This window comes from Pituophis catenifer, unplaced genomic scaffold, assembly GCF_029215685.1.
Source record: "Pituophis catenifer annectens isolate HBS135680 unplaced genomic scaffold, rPitCat1.0.hap2 SCAF_4, whole genome shotgun sequence".
Lineage (NCBI taxonomy): Eukaryota > Metazoa > Chordata > Lepidosauria > Squamata > Colubridae > Pituophis > Pituophis catenifer.
This window is the reverse complement of record NW_027256884.1, coordinates 100,650,812-100,669,159: the sequence shown is the minus strand read 5'-3', so window position 1 is coordinate 100,669,159 and position 18,348 is coordinate 100,650,812. Positions and strand designations below refer to the sequence as shown.

The window sequence follows — 18,348 nt, the reverse complement described above, 5'->3', positions numbered from 1 at the left end:
TGGAAAAGCTGAGGCACAAATAATTTTTAAAGATAAATTAAGCCAGATTTTTATTTTTCAACTTTGTATGCATCCTAGACAGCCTATATTAGGATCATGTTGTGCATTGTTTTTTATCTGTCTTGTTCTCAGATGTGCATTGAGTAGGTCCATTAGGCCTAGATTTTTTTTCCAAGCAAAACAGATAAAACATTTGAACATTGCTATTCCTATGACCCACTACCAAGGGAAGTTGTATTACTCTAAGTCTATGACAGAACTTTTTGTGCAATGGCACTTGGTTGGTAGAATAATTTTCTAAAGAAAGCAAATCAGTACTTACTGATGAGTCATTGAATGACTATAAGTACACTGCATCTATGTTTTTAAAATATTTGTCACTCATGCTTTTTTGCATGTGAAAATTGTTTTAATTTTTTGCACTGTTTAATGTTTTCCAATATAAGGCACTTTAGGACCGCCTTTGGGCTGAAAGGTGACTGAAAAATCTCTGTATGCACGTGTGTATATATGCTGTATGTGTTAATATATGCTGTATCTATACACCATTTTTTTATTTGTAGAAACTAAACCATCTCCAGAAGGAGAAGAAGGAGAAAAGTTAGTTGAAGATGAATATGAGGATGTGGGAAGCGCTGCAAGTGAAGGTGCATGTTGTTAGCAATCTATGGACTTCAAAAGTGAATTTTTATACTGCTCTCTGCTTATCAATTAATTCTTAATCTTATGTGATCTCCTTTTATAATTTCTTTCTTTCTTTTGAAATCTTATTAACATTAGACATTGTCTCTTATAGTCCAGACTGATATTTCAATGAAATTCAAGGTCATTGTTGTTGAGACTGCAAAGTTATCTCTGCTCCAGGCACCTGAAATGATTTGTTCCAATAGAAGAGAATATACATATGTAGCTCAGAGTTGAACAGTGGAGTCCTTGGTTCTGTCTGAGCTTGTTTTTTTGCTCGCAGACTTTTCATTGCCCAGCTAAGGTAACATCAGTGCTACTGAGTGTGGGATTTGCTCCTTGTTTATATACAGTAGCTTACCCTGCCAATGTTGATGATGGTGTAGTTTTCTCTTTGGTAGTTTCTTGATTAGGGTATTGTTTTCTGCTTGATTGATTGTCTGGTGTTAATCCCTATCTAGCCAGCAGTTCTGGCTTCTGGATCCTTTCCAGAAAATACTCAGTAACAGTGATGGTGCTACCTAGTTGGTAATGAAATGTCTGTAAGCAAACAACCAAGCACAGACAGATTTGAGGAGTCCACTGGAATTGTTTTTAAAATGTTTCTTTTTTAGCAATATATATTGTTTTTATGATGGCATTTTTGAAATCCAGAAGAAGAAGAACCACCACCAGAACCAGAAAAACCTCCAGAACCAGTGAAAAAGAAGAAAAAAGAAGTAGTAGAGAAGAAGATCTCTGAAAATTTCTATTATAACTATGAAGAACTATGCTCAAATCCATATATAACTCCAGATTCTGGCATCCCGGTGAACCTGCTCTCTCTTATGTATCCATTTTTGCCAGGGATCCATGTATTTAGGATTTGAGTTTCCTATCATAAACCAAAGTAAGAAACAAATGTATTTGCTTTTAAAAACAGTATTGGAAATAATTCATTCATATATTAATGGTGGAATGCGTTACAGATTTAGTAAATAAGGTATTGGTTTTGTTTTGAAAAAACGGGGGGGGGGGCGTTAAATTAGGTTAAGGCTGACAAAGCAGTATAGAGTGGAACAAATTGCTTACATTTGCTTCAGCACTTTGTGCAATTCTGAGTACAGCACTTTAAGAAGTATTCAGATAAAGTGAACAGATTCAGCCAAGGGCAATAAGAGTTAATAGAGAACTAGAATCTAAACCCTATAGAAGAAAAGAAGTAATTGGGAATATTTAGCTTTGAGAAAATATTACAGAGGGTGCATGTTATACTACTGTTCAAATATGTACACAATGCCTTTTAGATATCTGAATCAGCAAAATCTATTTCCCACGGTTTGAAAGTACTTAAAGATAAGAATGAAAAATTTCAACTATATGTTAGAAAAAACTAGCAGCATTTCAGTGATGCAACAATTACCAAGAGAAGTATTGAAGTCCTCTTCATTGGATGAATTTAGGTGGGGACTAAGTAACTGTTTGGGAGATGATTTACTTTGGATTCCTGCAGTGAGTCACTGGCTTAGATTCAATGGTCCACTCAAAACTCTGTGCCTCTAGGATATAGGATTCCTTTACTCCACTTTTCCCAACTACAACAACCCTATACTACAGACTGAGCTAAAATGAGTGACTAACTGAAACTCACCAAGTGATTTTCCCAGATTACAATGAGCTACATCTTGGAATTTCCCTGTCCTAATCTAGTCCACTAACCAGCACATCATGCTGTCTTTTTTCATTATGCATAATATATTACTGTTTTTCATTAATGGTACATTTATTATTCAAATGCAATAAACCTAGGTCCCATCATCATTTATTTTCTTAGCATGCATTCTTCAGACATTCTTTTGGCTATGACTGCACTAGACGAGCAAACCTCCAGATCCTGGATAGTCAGATTCTCCTTTACATAGCTGGCAGTCAGTTAGTTCTTCTGGATTTGAAATTGAACTACCAGAGATACCTTCGAAGCACAGGTGGTGGAGGGATTGGTGTAATCACGGTATGACATATATCTTAAATAATTTTTGCTTAAATTCTTTTTGGGAGAAAAATATGCAGAATTTTTAATGGTTTTTGTTCCCCTTTATATTTTTTGCTTTTGTTTAACAGAACAAACAGGAAAAAGGAAAAGCATATAGTAGTGTTTCATGCATGTATATATAGGCAGAGTTTTACTCAACAGTTTCAATAAAGAACTATTATATTTCAATATAATCTTCCATACGTAGTTTACATCTATAAGCATCTCATTCAAAAGTCACATCAGTTCTCAACTCCATTGATTATTTATTTTTCTGTTGAATAAGTTCTTAGGAGTATAAGAGAACCCGATTCTGTTATCCAGGTATTAATTTCCATGTAGTAAAAATGTAATTTAAAAAAGTACAGACATCCAAAAATATAAAAATCTATCTCAAAGTCAATATACAGATATCAGAGTCAACATACAGATGTCCTAAAGCATTATATTCTGGAAAAAATAATTTTATATTTTTTTCTAGAATATAATGCTTTAGGACATCTGTCTGAATGAAGAAGCATTATTCTTACTGCATTTACAAAACCATACTTACTCGGTTATGTAAAAACAGGCTCCAATAAATCTAGTTTATTATTTTTGGGTTGAATAAGTTGTAACCTCTGAAATTTTTGATTTAGACATTAAGATAGTATCCTATTTTTAAAGATAAAATGGGGATTTCCAACAGCTTATTCATTCTTTAAAATTTGTATATTTATTAATAACAAATATTTAGAAGACTATCCTGTTTCTCCCAAAATAAGACATCCCTGATAATAAGCCCAATCGGGCTTTTGAGTGCATGGCAATAAGGCCAAGTGCTTATTTCACGGTTCAGAAAAATGTAAGACAGGGTCTTATTTTTAGGGAAACATGGTAATTGTAGAATTTTTAATCTCAAAAGATTTGGTACTTATTTCTCAAATTATTACATTAAATATGAATAAGATATATAATAATTTTTATTTGGATATTGTTTCATTGGAGCTTAAATTTTACTCCACATAGATAAGCAGTCATAATGAATGTAATTTCTAGGATATATTTTGCATAGGATTCAAAATTACAAACATTCTGAGTTTTTGAAAATGTCTTCCATATGTATATTTGTGTATTTACTTACACACACACACACACACACACACACACACAGAAAGAGAAACATGGAAGACATTTTCAAAAGCTCAGTACATTGTAAATATCCATGAGGTTCTTCAGTTCCAAAGCTATGTTTGAAAAAATGCAGTTGTCAATTAAAGATAGGGATTTGGTTTTCTGAATATTGAATTATATTATTGTGCATGTCTTCTAATTAGTAACAAATTTTGGATGGTTTTATTCAGCATAAATTTTCTTCATAAGCTTTTTGAGAACATACATACATAGCAACATTAGTTAAGTGGATTGTTGTGAGTTTGTTGTAAATGTATATTAGTTGTAACTCCTGACCTTGTTATATCGATTTGAATAATGTGGCACATTTTTGGAAAATTGCATTTTGTTCTTTATTTTTTCATGCTCACGTTCATGTTGGAAGCAACTAAGGCATTTCTGGGTTGAAAGGATTAGCTGGTGATATCAGCATTGCCTGGGAGACACCCAGTCGAGGCTCCTTTCCTGTCCCTGTTAATGTGCTCACCAAAGTGGTACCTTAACTATCTACTAGGACAGGGGTGGGCAACTGTGGCCCTTTTATAACCTATGGACTTCAACTCCCAGAATTCCTGAGCCAGCTTGGCTGTCTCAGGAATTCTGGGAGTTGAAGTCCACAGGTTGTAAAAGGGCCACAGTTGCCCACTCCTGTACTAGGAAGTAGGAAGCTAGGGCTGAGAAAGAGTCACTGTCCCAAGATCATTCAGCCGAGTGTTGGTGTCTTAACCACAATAACCAAACTTAACCTCTAATTATACAATATTGTAGACATAAGATAAAATAAAACAGTTGTTCAAAACTTAATAAGAATTGATTTTAGAGAAAAGCGCTGAGAAAATGGACCACTGGTTCTCATTGCTCATAGAAGTTCCATTCCCGCATAAAACAACACACACATTTCCCGTCTTATTTCCATAGTTCTTGTAAATGTATTTGTGTTTGCTCCTGCTCTTCATTACAGTGCAGCAAATTAGTGTTGGGTCAACTCAATCACAAGGCTCAGTAAGGTTTTCTTGTGGTAGCCAGTCACCTTTGTCCTGACTTGCTCAAATATCAATGAAGGAGTTTCCTTGCTACATGCACAGCTCATGCTCCCTTCTCTTGCTCTGGGGGCTGCTTAATTTGTTTGCTATTGTCACTAGCATTCACTGGCTTGATCATGAGACCCCTCCACCAAGATAGTGTAGAGATGATCTAATGCAGTGTTTCTCAACCTTGGTAGCTTGAAGATGGGTGGACTTTAACTCCCAGAATCCCCCAGCCAGCAGCGCTGGCTGGGGGATTCTGGGAGTTGAAGTCCATCCATCTTCAAGCTTCCAAGGTTGAGAAACACTGGTCTAATGTGTGCACAGATGATATAACCCTATCCCTTAAAACATCTACTTAATACTTGTCCAAAATCTATATGCTATTTTGTATGTGCATTAAGTAACAAAAATAAGGCCAAAACTATGGATGTTTTTTTTTAATGTGTATATTGATGTTTGATCTCTAAATACCAATCATGGATATGCAATACTGTGGATAATAAGGACCATCTCTATTTCTAAATACTGTTGATATATAGAATCCATTTCATAATTTAGAACCTATTTTAGAATGAGGAACAGTAGAAGGCCAATTTTTTCTTTGTCCTTGGATCTGCACTTTCTGAACAGAAAAGCTTTGTGCTTAATGGTACTTCAGGATTATATTGGTTACTGAAAAAATAAAGGAACAGTTTGATTTTGCTAATTTTCTTGTTTTATGTAAGCCAAATATGGGACCCTTTCAGATTGCAAGAAGATTATGATTAAATGAAAAATATCTTCAATTAGGCACACCCGGACAGAACTCATTTTGCAGTAGGAGAAAAAGGTTGGAAGCCCAACATGGTTATCTATGAATACCCTTCTTTAAAACCATACAGAATATTACGAGGTACGTTAAAATATAATGAATTTCACAGTTTGAAATAATACAGAAGAACAAACTGTCGTAGAACTGAAAGCAATATTTTTTATTCTTGTGTAAATATATGCTGTTTTGCAAAGAGCAACCATCTTTTGTTTAAAGGCAAAGCACATAATTTTGATTTAAAAATCATTTGCCCCAACTCTTTTTCTTTCTTTGTGCAAAAGAAAAAGAAATGGAGATTGGGTAAAAAGCTAAATATAGAAAGAATGAAAATAAATTAAGAAGGTGTCTTCTGCTTTCAAGGTATATTTTTTGTTATTTGTTTTATGTTTTTTTGTATGTATTATTTGTTATGTGATCTGTTATTTAACCAAAAGCAGAAAGAGACAATGTATGTATTTTACTTCATTTCATTTCATTTTTCTAATGTTTTTTAATTTAAAATTTAAAATATACAAATGGTACATCTGACTTTTTGCAGCTGACAAATCAGGATCTGTAGCATATTCTAGAAATTATTGCACTTATTTTTATTTGCTTAAATCAATGTATTTTACAATTATATTAGAACTGAACACAAAATATATCGTGTCTCATAATTTATGTTCAGTTTTATGTACTAATAGTGAACTCATTTTCCAAGTGCTGAACTTTTTATAATAAAAATGGCAACACCTCTGGGCAGAAATAAAAGTTTCCTAGACCTACAGAGAAAGCTCAGAAAGTAAACCCTCATGGGGTAACACCACCACCCCCGCAACACTCAAAATTCAGTAAGAACTGGGCATTCTTTATTGCTAGAAAAAGCTGATTGGTGAGATGGGAGTAGAGGGAAGAGGATTGGAATTGACTATATTATTTGGGAAAAATCATGATTAGCTGACAAGAGCTCCAAACAAGCCAACAGTTAATTGAAGGTTCTTCTCATAACTTTTCATTTAAAATAGAATTCTGTTGGATATTCTTTGAATGCTAATTCTGAGAAGAAAGTGTAGAAAATAGGACATGCCAAGCCTTCAAGCTACGATATATTTGTTTTATAGCATCAAGGAGCAGAACCAGGGGTATCTTTTCCCATTAGCATTATCTCATCAGATCATTTGCACATCCTCAATAAAAATAGGTACTTTTAATTCACACCACCCACTCACCCTTTGAAAGCACTTATATGCTTTGAAAGCAAGTAATTATTCTCCTTTTTTTTGGTAGTTTATTTGTATTTTTAAAATTCTTATTTCAAGATTGTGCCATTTATAAAACCTAATAGCTGATAGCACTGGTAAATAGGGATGTTTTCTTGGTCACGAACAATATGGTGAGAAATTGATTGTTTTGCTTTATTTCCAGGTGGAACAGAACAGGCATATGCATTTGCTGACTTTAACCGTTCTGGTACCCTGATAGCCACTGTAGGGAGTAGTCCTGACTTTACATTGACAGTCTGGGACTGGAAACAGGAAAAGATCATATTGAGATCAAAAGCATTTTCACAAGATGTTTATAAAGTCACGTTTTCTCCTGAAAATGAAGAACAACTTACTACATCTGGTTCAGGCCACATCAAGTAAGCCAACTACCCATTTTTTAATGGATTATCAAAAAGGTATCCATATGAGGAAATGATACCAATCTTTTTTTTTATTTTTTATTGAAAATTATTAAAAATTACAGAAAAAAATATAGCAATATGGGTAGAATTGCAGAGAGTAATATAATACATATAGAGTTTTAAAGCATCAGTTTTCGCCTAGCAATAGTACAAACCTCCATTACACCAAATCATCAAAAAAAGAAAAGATTATCCAGAAGAAAGAATTCTCAACTGCCACGCAATGCTCCTATAAATATTTACCCACATTCACACTAAGATTAATATTTTACATTCTTCTTAAGATTTCTTTTTTTGCAGCCAAGCATACCACCTGTCCCAATTCCTATATAACCCCGATTCTTGTCTATCTCGCAAAAGTCCAGTAAACTTGTCTGCTTCTGCAGAGTCCATGATCTTTGCGGTTAATGTACCCGCCAATGGAATATTTTTGGATTTCCATTCTTGCGCAAACGAGATCCTGGCTGCAGTGATGATGTGGAGAGCGAGATACCAATTAGATTTGTTTAAGTTCTCTGGTTTCATACCTAGTAAAAACGTTTCCAGGTTCAATTCTATCCTACATCCTATGATTTCTAAAATCCATTTTTGAATTCTAGCCCAATATTCTTTTGCTCGGGGACAGGTCCACCAGCTATGAAAATAAGTTCCCATAGCAGCGTTGCATTTCCAACAAACTGATGATACCAATCTGATTCAGCAGCTGTAGGCTTTGTCCCCCCACAATGATAATACTTCGTGCACTGCTACTGTTACCCCAAGCTACCCCACCAACCTCCTATTCCTAGCAACATTAGTAGTTCTTTCACCAAGCCAATCAGCAAAAGCCAAAATAGAATCTCACTATAGTCCTTGCTTTTTTCTTATCGTGTTAGTTTTTTTACAGGGAAAAAGGCCAGGGAACTGCCAGGGAAATGAAAGAACCTCTCTCTCCTGTTCATTGACAAGAGGAGAAATAAAGTACTGCAAGGAAGTGAAAATGCAATATGATTGTCTTCAGGAAGTGGGAAACCCAGAAGTAACACAAAGCAGGAATGCTTGCTAACTGGAAGCCTTAGTCCACCCAACCAAGAAAACTTTGCACAATTATTGTTGTGGTGCTTTCTCTGTAGCAGGAGTCTAGCTAATTAACTGGGTAAATTAATCAGCCAAGCTTTTTAAGATAACTGAAAACCCATTTGGTTTTGTGCAGATATTCAAGGGCAGCATCAGCATTGGATCAAATTATCTTTTGTGCATAGAATCCAGTGGGCTGTTTCCTGATTTTATTTAAAGAAATAGCTTTGCTTATTTCGTACATATCACGGAAAATCGTGTTGATATTTGAATAGCAGTATTGTGTATATAAAACATCCCGAATCACAGAAAGATGATAAACTATAATTTAAAGAAATATAAAGTACATAAAGACATTGTAATAAGCTGCCCAGAGTCATCTCTAGGCGAGATAGGACGGCTTACAAGACAAATAAAAAATTGATCCATTTTGAAAACAACTCCGCTTGTCTGTGTTTCTTTGACATAGGTCCTATTGGAGAGTTGAGTGAAGCTAGGTTTTGGTTTAATGTGAGATAGTGTGGTCCATGCGAAAGAGCTTGTGCCTCAATCTTAGTCTAACTCCTGAGCTTCATGTAGTGTAAATAAAATGTTCCCTTGGAGCTCTTTCAAAGTCGCCCGAACAAAAAAAGCAAAAAATGGAACTGAAAAGAATTTTCAGCAAGCTTCCTTGTTGCTTACTTTTAGTTGGTAATCAAGAATGTGAAATGCCACATTGCTTAGCTTTTTTGTTTTTAATTTTCTTAGAACTTGTAAGTTGTGAAAATTGGCAGTTGAGGAGATTTTTGTTGCTGTATAATTTGCAATAACTGGGATAGACAGTGATTTTTTCTCTTTGTTCATAGCATAACCAGCACTAACATCTAAGACAAATGAAAATGCTCTTAATTCCTGTTGATTGATGACAAACATATGCAATGGATTATATTCATATTTTTTTTGATTACAGTGGTAAAAGTCCATTCTGGACTTTTCTGTTCCTAAGCTTTTTTTTCCACTCATTTGTTTTAGTATTTAATTAACTGTGGTTTTTTGTTAGTCTGATCCTAGGCATACTATCTTTAACAATAATTTGGAAAAATAAAGCTACTCTAGTTGTTTAAAACTTTGGATTGTTTTCCCAAATCAGAATTTGAGGAAATCATATTTAGCCATAAGTACATTTATTGATTTGGCTGAAATGGTGCAGTAGTTGACTAAAAATTAATTTTTTTTAACATTCCTCAAAACTGTATAGAAGCATGTAGAAGAGTTAGGGCTGTTTTGTAAACAATGATCTATCTTTACAATTAGTTTGGTGCCTACAAAAAGGCAGACATAATTCTACTGGAAAAACTAATTCAAACATAATTTTCATGATTGTGTATCCAGGTTTTGGAGAATGGCTCTCACTTTTACTGGCTTGAAATTACAAGGGGCATTGGGTAGGTTTGGAAAGACATCACTGACAGATATTGAAGGATATGTGGAGCTGCCAGATGGTAAGGTGAGAAGCATTTTCTTCCTTAAACTTTTCCACATGATGAATCCCTTAGAATCCAGATTTAAATGAAGAAAGATATAACATTTTTGTTTTCTGACATTGCTAAAAGTTAGACTTAAACAATGTAATTTTTAAATAGTTCTATAAAGTAACATTGGGTGATGAGTCATTTTTATTTATTTCAAAATTTACTACCTAAAACTTAGTGGACTTCAGTCAGAAATTATGTTGCCTGCAGATGGCACACTCATTTTGCAGTATTTTATTGTTAACTTCCTCCCATTTACTACTGCTTTCCAAAGCAAGGGCTGAACTATATTCAATATCACAGAAATGGCTGCAGTAAGTAAGGAAGATTAACTCCACACTGCATGATGTACAGTACCTTACATGAATAAATGCACTTTCTGATGTGGTAACGCTTTGTTGGATGTAGCCCTATATTTCTATAGTATGCTGGCTTTCAATGCTGACAATTTTGCACTAAAAATGACACTAAATAATAACATTCCAGTACATCAGCCGTAATAGAGTAACTTTCCTTGAAATGAAAACTAGATTGCCTACTAGATGGCGACAAGTTGAAAAGAAGATGTAAAGATGGATTTTTGTTTATTTGTTTGTGTGTTGTGTTGTTTGTATGTTTGTTTGTATTGTTCTCTTTTTAAAAAAAATGTTTAATAAAGTATATTTGAAAAAAAAGGGGGGGGGAAAGAAAATTAGATGGCCTACTAAGGCTACCTAGATGAAAGAATTCTTTCTAGGTCTCTAAAATAGAAAAACTTCTTGACACATTCATCAGCACCTGTTCCATCTCTGAAGGTAGAAACATCTGGAGAAGAAACTCAGATAAAAATCTCAGGCCATTAGGGTAGAGATTAGTATTACTGCAGGTATTCTTTCTCCCATATAACATAAAATTGCAAAGCAGATAAGAGATTACCTTCTGTTACCTCCTACCAAATTTGCTCCTTGGGGTTTCCCATGTATCCCTCTTTAGAACAATGTATTTGACAAATCATATTACAAAATTCTAATAGCTGTGCAGTATGATGTTCTTCTGTTTATATTTCCAGCTATATTTCCTTTCTAACCTTCAAATCTGAGGGGAAGAATGCTATTAACAATATTTTTTGAGGAAATATAGCAACTGAAACCCAATAAATATATTCTAAAATGTGGGGAAATTTCCAAAGCAGGTTGTCTTATGATATGGAGTGTACAAATCATGGGGGGAAATTGAAAATATTCCACTGGGAATATCCAAGGTCTTTGATACATTTGGCAGCTGTTTGCATCATGGCTGATGTCAACTATTAATGTCATTGAACAGAACATGTCTGTGGTGCTTTGGCAGCTACACTCTTCATCAGTACGAAGTTTTCTTAGAATTTTTCTAGCATACAAAGACAGAAGTCCTTTTTATAGGAAAATTATAAAAAAATTCTTGCTTCAGTAATAGCAAGTATTACGTTGTTTACAATGTCCCTACTGGAAAGCACATCTGGATTTATGATACTAATTAATATTGTTTCATTTGTACTCAAGGTACTTTCAGGTTCAGAATGGGGTAATTTGCTTCTTTGGGAAGGGGGACTCATAAAAGTGGAACTCTGCCGACCTGGCCGTAAAAATTGTCATAATGGTCCTATTAATCAGTTAATTCTGGATGAAGGAGAAGTGATCACTGTTGGAGCAGATGGATACATCAGGGTAAGGGTTTTTTTTTTTTCCCAAAATAAGTGTACTAACTCTGCAAAAATTTGTACTCAAGCTTATTTATAAATTAAAAGCAGGAATCATCAGGCAGCTATATAAATTTAATAACATTTATATTATTCATATTTTATAACATTCATATTCTATAAATACTATTCTGTTCAGAAGCAGTTATAGAGAGTGCTGTTTGCTAATAAATTCTATGGAAATATTGTTCATTAAACTTATACCTAGGAATTAATAACTTTAATTCCAAGTATTTCTCAGAGAAGTATTTTACAGGTAGATACCGCCACAGAAAAGTTTCTTGTTCCAAATGCAGTAAGGTTTAGGGCGAGGGATGAAGAGACAGATCTCAATTCTTTTGCCAGTATCCTGGCAAATTATGATACCTCAAATGTTGTTAAAAGCATATTAAGGCTAAAATATTAATTTTTTGTTACTGCCCTAATAGCATCTCTTGAAATACAAATAGCTCTAGGGATTTATTTGTCAGACAGTATCATGAGAAAAGTTGAGTTTCAAGGCTGCTCAGATTTTCTAAGGGTTGCTATTTAAAAGGTTATGTTGTTTGTCTGAAGGCAAATAATATTGCTGTTTTACAGTATTATCAGTATATCAGGACTCATAGATCTCCTCCTCCTCCTCCTCCTCCTCCTCCTCCTCCTCCTCCTCCTCCTCCTCCTCCTCCTCCTCCTCCTCCTCCTCCTCCTCCTGGAAATACAAATTTCTGGCTCTTGCTCTTTTGGTGACCTCAACCATTGTTAATTGGGGCATATGAATAACATCTGTTTATTTGTCTGATTGCTTGCTTATTTTATTTCTGCACAAACCAAAAAAGTCCTTCTGAATTACACTTTTCTGAGATTGTTCGGTCATGATGCTTTAGCATTTTAAACAATGCAATAACAATCTATTTTTTCCTCAAAATCTTTTGTGAAGGTTTGGGATTTTGAAACAATAGACACAGCTGATGTTGTGGATGATACTGGACTTGTAGAGATGGAACACATAAATGAACTTTTAGTAGGCAAAAATGTCAGTCTGAATTTTATGATGAAAATTCATGAACGGGGAGAACCATATTGGTATGCTCAGGTGAGAGGTTTTCTAATAATTAGTGAATAGACAATTCAGTACTGATGATGTCAAGAATGCCAAAGGGAATAATTTTTTTAGTATCAATTGAAATATCACTAGCTTTTTACTCCCATTGGCTTTGTTCACCCAACCATAAATTCAAGTTCTACAAACCACTGACTTGCACTGTCAGACTAATGCATATTAAAACCAATGCATCATTTGGTATTAAAATTTACCAGTTCTACCATGGCATCAGTATGAAAAATGTTAGATGATTCTATATGTTGTATCTTTATATTCCTTTTAATAAAGAAGTACTTAAATTGGAACGAAGTGAAATTGTATAAGACAAAATTTTTTACCCTCACTGTTATAACTTTAAAAAAGCTTTTAAATTATGGGTGTCCAACCTTTTGACTTACCTAGGCTTCATTGAGTGAAGAGAAATTGCCTTGGACAACATTTAACATATATAATAAAATTAATGTATACAAATAACAAACTTGCAATTATTTTTTTCAAAATCAAAACTATGCTTTTAAGACAGGAAAAATGGAATAATAACCAAGTATTATTATAATTATGCTTCTTTAGGATTTCAATGGAGCTATATGGAAGCTTGATTTAAGTTTCTCGAATGTTGTAAGTTTTACTTCATATTCCCTTTCTCTGCTGTATCCTTCCATTATATGATATATGTGATGAATAAATAAAATTACTTTTACAGTATCACTAGTGACTAGTGTTATTTTAAAGCATATTTAAAATCACTAGTAATTTTAAGCGACCACAATTAGTATTTCATATTTATAAATGGAAAAAAGTAATAGAAGTTAGAAGTACCAAATTTAAAGCTATGCACTATCAAGCTGTTACATTACAATCTGTAATGGGAAGGACAAAAATAAAAGAAAATCAGGGTTCTTTCTGAAGTAACCATATTATAGAATGTATATAAATTCTTAGGGTCCTGTGGGTAGAAAGCTAAGATGTAAATAATAATAGATAATATATTTTACAATTGATGGATATTTTTCTTTAAAAGTTTAGAAGAAATATCAATCTTGCAAAAGCTCCAGTTGCAATAATTATATGCAATATGGAATTGAATAACAATAATAATTTATGAGATATTAAAAGACAGAAAGACATTTTTAAATATACAAACCTATTTCACAGAATATGTTTCTAGGTATATGAAGAAATTAATCAAGCCTACAGCTAGAGTTAAGGTGAAATGAGTAATGTATATATTTTTATTTATTTGTTTGTTTGTTTTATTTATATCCTTTGTTATTTTTATAAATAACTGTAGGCAGGGAACATATCTAATACTCTTTCTTCCTACTGTTTTCCCCAAAACAACAACCCTGTGAGGTGGTTCTGCTGAGAAAGAATGTCAGGCCCAAGATAATAAGTTTTAAAAGACTATATAACTTCAAATACATGCATGTCCACTTGTGCACAATACATGCAATATCCTCCCCCCCCCCCAATACAACAGCTCTAACAGGTGAGTTGGGCTGAGAGAAATGACTCACCCAAAGTCACCCAACTGGCTCCATGCTAGAACTTAGGGTTTCCTGGTTTCTAGTTCAGCATTTTATCTACTATATGAAAACAAGTTAAGATTCTACATTACAATAGATTCAGGATATGGGAAATGTATAATTCTTGAGAAAATCTCATCCTAATTCTTGCAGTGTTTGTATGTAATGAAACTTTGAGGGGAATTACATCCAGACAGTAAACAAACAAACTTTTATACTAATTGCTAAAAATAAAGGTTAAGTTTAGAATAATAGATGTGTTAGGAGACCAAAACGATTGAAAGAGAATACATCAGGGGTGGGTTCTACTTACAGTACCTTTACTACCAGTTCGCAACGGTAGTGCGTGCTTCTGCGCATGTGCAGATCATCAATTATGACATCCAGGCGGGTGGGCGGGGCCTCCTGCCGCTTTTACTACCGGTTCTAAAGAACCGGACAGAACCGGGAGCAACCCACCACTGGAATACATGTACCTTGTTAAATAGTTTTATCAACAGCCCTTTAAAGATCTTTTTAATTATTTCCATTATAGACACGTGATCCAGAATGCCTGTTTACTTTTCATTCTGGAAAGATAGAAGCCGTAAGTGTATCTCCAGTTACATATATCATGGCAACTACTGCTCTTGACCGTAAGTATACCTTCCTCCTTCTAATTTTGGTTTTAGAACATAGAATAATAAGGTTGGAAGCGACCTTGGGGGTCTTCTAGTACAACCCCCCTGCCCAAGCAGGAGACCCTATACCATTTTGGACAAATGGTTTTTGAATCACTTCTTGAAAACCTCCAGTGATGAAACACCCACTACTCCTGGCTGCACTGATTAGTTGTACTCACTATCAGGAAATTTCTCCTTAATTCTAGGTTGGATCTCTCTTTAACAATCTTCCACCCATTACTCATTGTCCTGCCCTGAGATGCCTTGAAGAATAGGTTGATCCCCTCTTCTCTGTGACAGCCCCTCAAATATAGGAAGATTGCTATCATGTCACCCTAGTCCTCCTCTTTGTTAGACTAGACATAGCTAGTTCCCACAACTGTTCATTGTATGATTTAGCCTCCAGACCGCTTACCATCTTTGTTGCTCTTTTCTGCATTCTTTCTGGAATCAACATCTTTTTTATATTATGATGATCAGAACTAGACACAGTATTCTAATTCTGGTCTTACAAAACTGTATATACACTGGCATCAACGCTTAATGTGATCTTGATACTATCCCTGTTGACTTAGTCTAGGACTGCATAGATTCTTTTGGCAGCTGCAGCACATGCTGGCTCATACTTCAGTGGTTGTCTACTGGGACACCTGGATCCTTCTCACAGTCCTAACTGTTGAGCCAGGTATCACCTATTCTATACCTGTGCATTTGTTTTTTCTTGCCTCAGTGTAATCTTACTTTTTTCACAATTGAATTGCATTTTGTTGAATAAGGCCCAGTATTCAAGTCTGTCAAGATCCTTCCATATCTTGAGTCTATCTTCTAAAGTGTTGGCTATTCTCTCCAATCTGGTGTTGTCTGCAAATTTGATTTCTCCTTCTGTACCCTCATCCAAATCATTTACGAAGATGTTGAAGAATATTGGGCCTAAGACAGAACTTTGAGATACCCCACTGGATGCTTCCCTCCAATTAGATGTAGTTCCATAGAGGACTATACAATGAGTGCAGTTGGTCAGCAATTTTTTAATCCATCTGGTGGGAATGCTGTCTGTCCCACATTGTTCTGTTACCAAGAAATTGGCTCTGATCTACTTTGTCAAATCCCTTACTGAAGTCTAATTAAACTATGTCCACAGTGTTTCCTTGATAAAACCAATTTTGTCACTTGTCAATTTAGTCTGTCTTAATTCCTCTTCTTATGGATTTAAAAGTAAATATTAATTACATTAATTAGTTGTGGTGAAGAGGATCATTCACTGATGGTATAATTAATGTGGTATAGATTCCACCTATGCCAATTTTTCCACTTCCTGAATATATAGGATTACAGTTTTCATTATTTCAAATGCAAAAGGTTGAACAGTCTTTGAGTTTTACAATTCCTATGACACAGATTTTTGTAGCTTTCTTTTTGTTCAGGAGAAAATTTTCTGAGTGGATTTGATCCAACGATTCCTTTCTGTGAGGTTCTGGCAAGAACCTACCACCCCTCACCCACCCCCACCCCCCACCCCACTGTCCCAAGAAGCAATAAGATCGCAATTGTGTCTTTTGGAAGGAAATAGAAAAATTCAAATTTACTCAGGTTTTTTGGAACGGCCTCTTTGAGTAAACTGTCTTGACTTTCTAAGTCAAGCTATCACTTGAAATTATTTTGAACAGTTTTAAAAGGGTGAAATTAGGGTATTATAAGAATGTTGATGGAGAAGAAACAGGAAAGAAAATTAATGTATGGCTGTATATTACTAACCACCCCCCCTTCCATCATGTCTGATTGTTGGAGACTGCTTGGACAAGTCCTTACAGTTTTATTAGCAAGAGTGTTCTGCCATTGCCTCCTTTCTAGGGCCAAAGATAGAGACTGGGCCAAGGTCACTGAGTTAGCTTTGTCCCTAAGGTAGGATTGGAAATCACAACCTCTCGTTTCTAGTCTGATGTCTTAATTACTATGCCAAACTGGTTATCATTACTAATTATGTATAAGTACTGCACTTAGTATGTATTACTATTGTATTTTATTATTCTATTATTGTTTTACTCTTAATATATAAACGAACTAGAATTATTTTGGTAGCTGAGGACAGCATATACATGATCTGTCCCCGTCCCCACACACACACACACAGCCAGTCGAGGGTTAAGGAAACACTTTGGAATGCACCCAGTTCTTATCTCCAACTTGGCAGCGATAGACACACCGTCTGCCAAGTTACTTTATTTTCACAAATAGACAGATAAGATACGAACGTTCAAGAAAGTCCAAACAGAAATAATATTCCTCCCAGCAGTTCCGGACGAGGCTTTAGTGACTCCAAGGTTTTGCTTTGTTCGTCACAAAAGATCCTTGACCACCACTCTCTATTATATAGTCTCTGGGGTGTGGTCTCTGGGGTGTGGTCCAGTGACTCAGTTCTAATCCCTAGCACGCCTCCCAAGCTGCTGCAAACGTTTATCACGCCTTCGGAGGCGTGCGTCCAGGAATGATGTGTCATTATCACTTTGACTCGAATCAGCTGTCTCCTCTCCCTCGGCCGGCACTTGAGACAATGCCAGAGGGGAGGGGCCTGGAGAGGGAGGCCTGGCTGACTCCTCTTCCTCATGCTCGGAGCTTTCTTCCTCCGATGGGACAGGCTCAGAGGGCGGGGCCACAACACTATCCCCCACCGCAGGGCCCTTCCCCCGGGTCTGACGGTCGGGATGGGGTCGGGACGGGAACTGTTCGTGGAAAGCCCGCACCAGGTCAGGGGCCTGAACGGCAGACGCGTCCACCCAGGTGAAATCCTCGGGCCCGTACCCCTTCCAGGCGATGAGGTATTGGAAGCGCCCCTTCAGCCAACGGGAGTCCCGGATACTGTCCACCTCGTACGTCGAGGCGTCGTCCTCGTCGGCTGCGGCTGGGGGGGCAGGCGTCGGCGGGCGGCGGAGATGGCTCGCGGGGGCCTCAGGGACCAGGAGGGACCGATGAAAAACAGGGTGGAGCCGCATGGAGCGGGGTAGAGTCAACCGGTAGGCCACCGGATTGATGACCGCCTCGATAGGGAAGGGACCGATAAAGCGTTGGGCCAGTTTCCTCACCGGCCGGTCCGTGGGGAGGTGTTTCGTGGACAACCACACCCGATCTCCTACTTCCAGCGGTGGCGTCGCCCGGCGGGCGCGATCGGCGAACCGTTTATAATCCTCTTTCGCCCGGATCAGCTGCCGCCGCACCAGTTGCTGCACTGCCTGCAGCTCCGAGAGGAAGTCCCGGGTCTCGGGAACAGGGGAGTCCATGATGGTCAACGGGAAAAGCCGTGGATGGTATCCGACGTTGGCATGGAACGGGGTCATCTGGGTGGAGGTGTGTTGGGAGTTATTAAAAGCGAACTCCGCCAGGGGAAGGTACTCGGCCCAGTTGTCCTGCTGCTGGTTGACAAAACAGCGGAGGTACTGCTCCAGTAT

The 18,348-nt window shown here is 36.4% G+C and overlaps 1 protein-coding gene across 1 annotated transcript in view; it reads left to right on the top strand.

The window, feature by feature from the left end:
• The window catches only part of CFAP44 (cilia and flagella associated protein 44), a 65,489-nt gene that overhangs the window by 5,250 nt on the left and 41,891 nt on the right, over positions 1-18,348 (top strand). Inside the window, exons 3-12 of the mRNA XM_070943810.1 lie at positions 564-647; positions 1,339-1,513; positions 2,512-2,674; positions 5,665-5,767; positions 7,091-7,307; positions 9,780-9,894; positions 11,440-11,604; positions 12,553-12,708; positions 13,288-13,335; positions 14,779-14,878. Coding sequence (XP_070799911.1) covers positions 564-647; positions 1,339-1,513; positions 2,512-2,674; positions 5,665-5,767; positions 7,091-7,307; positions 9,780-9,894; positions 11,440-11,604; positions 12,553-12,708; positions 13,288-13,335; positions 14,779-14,878 — 1,326 coding nt within the window. The remainder of the gene's footprint in view (positions 1-563; positions 648-1,338; positions 1,514-2,511; positions 2,675-5,664; positions 5,768-7,090; positions 7,308-9,779; positions 9,895-11,439; positions 11,605-12,552; positions 12,709-13,287; positions 13,336-14,778; positions 14,879-18,348) is intronic.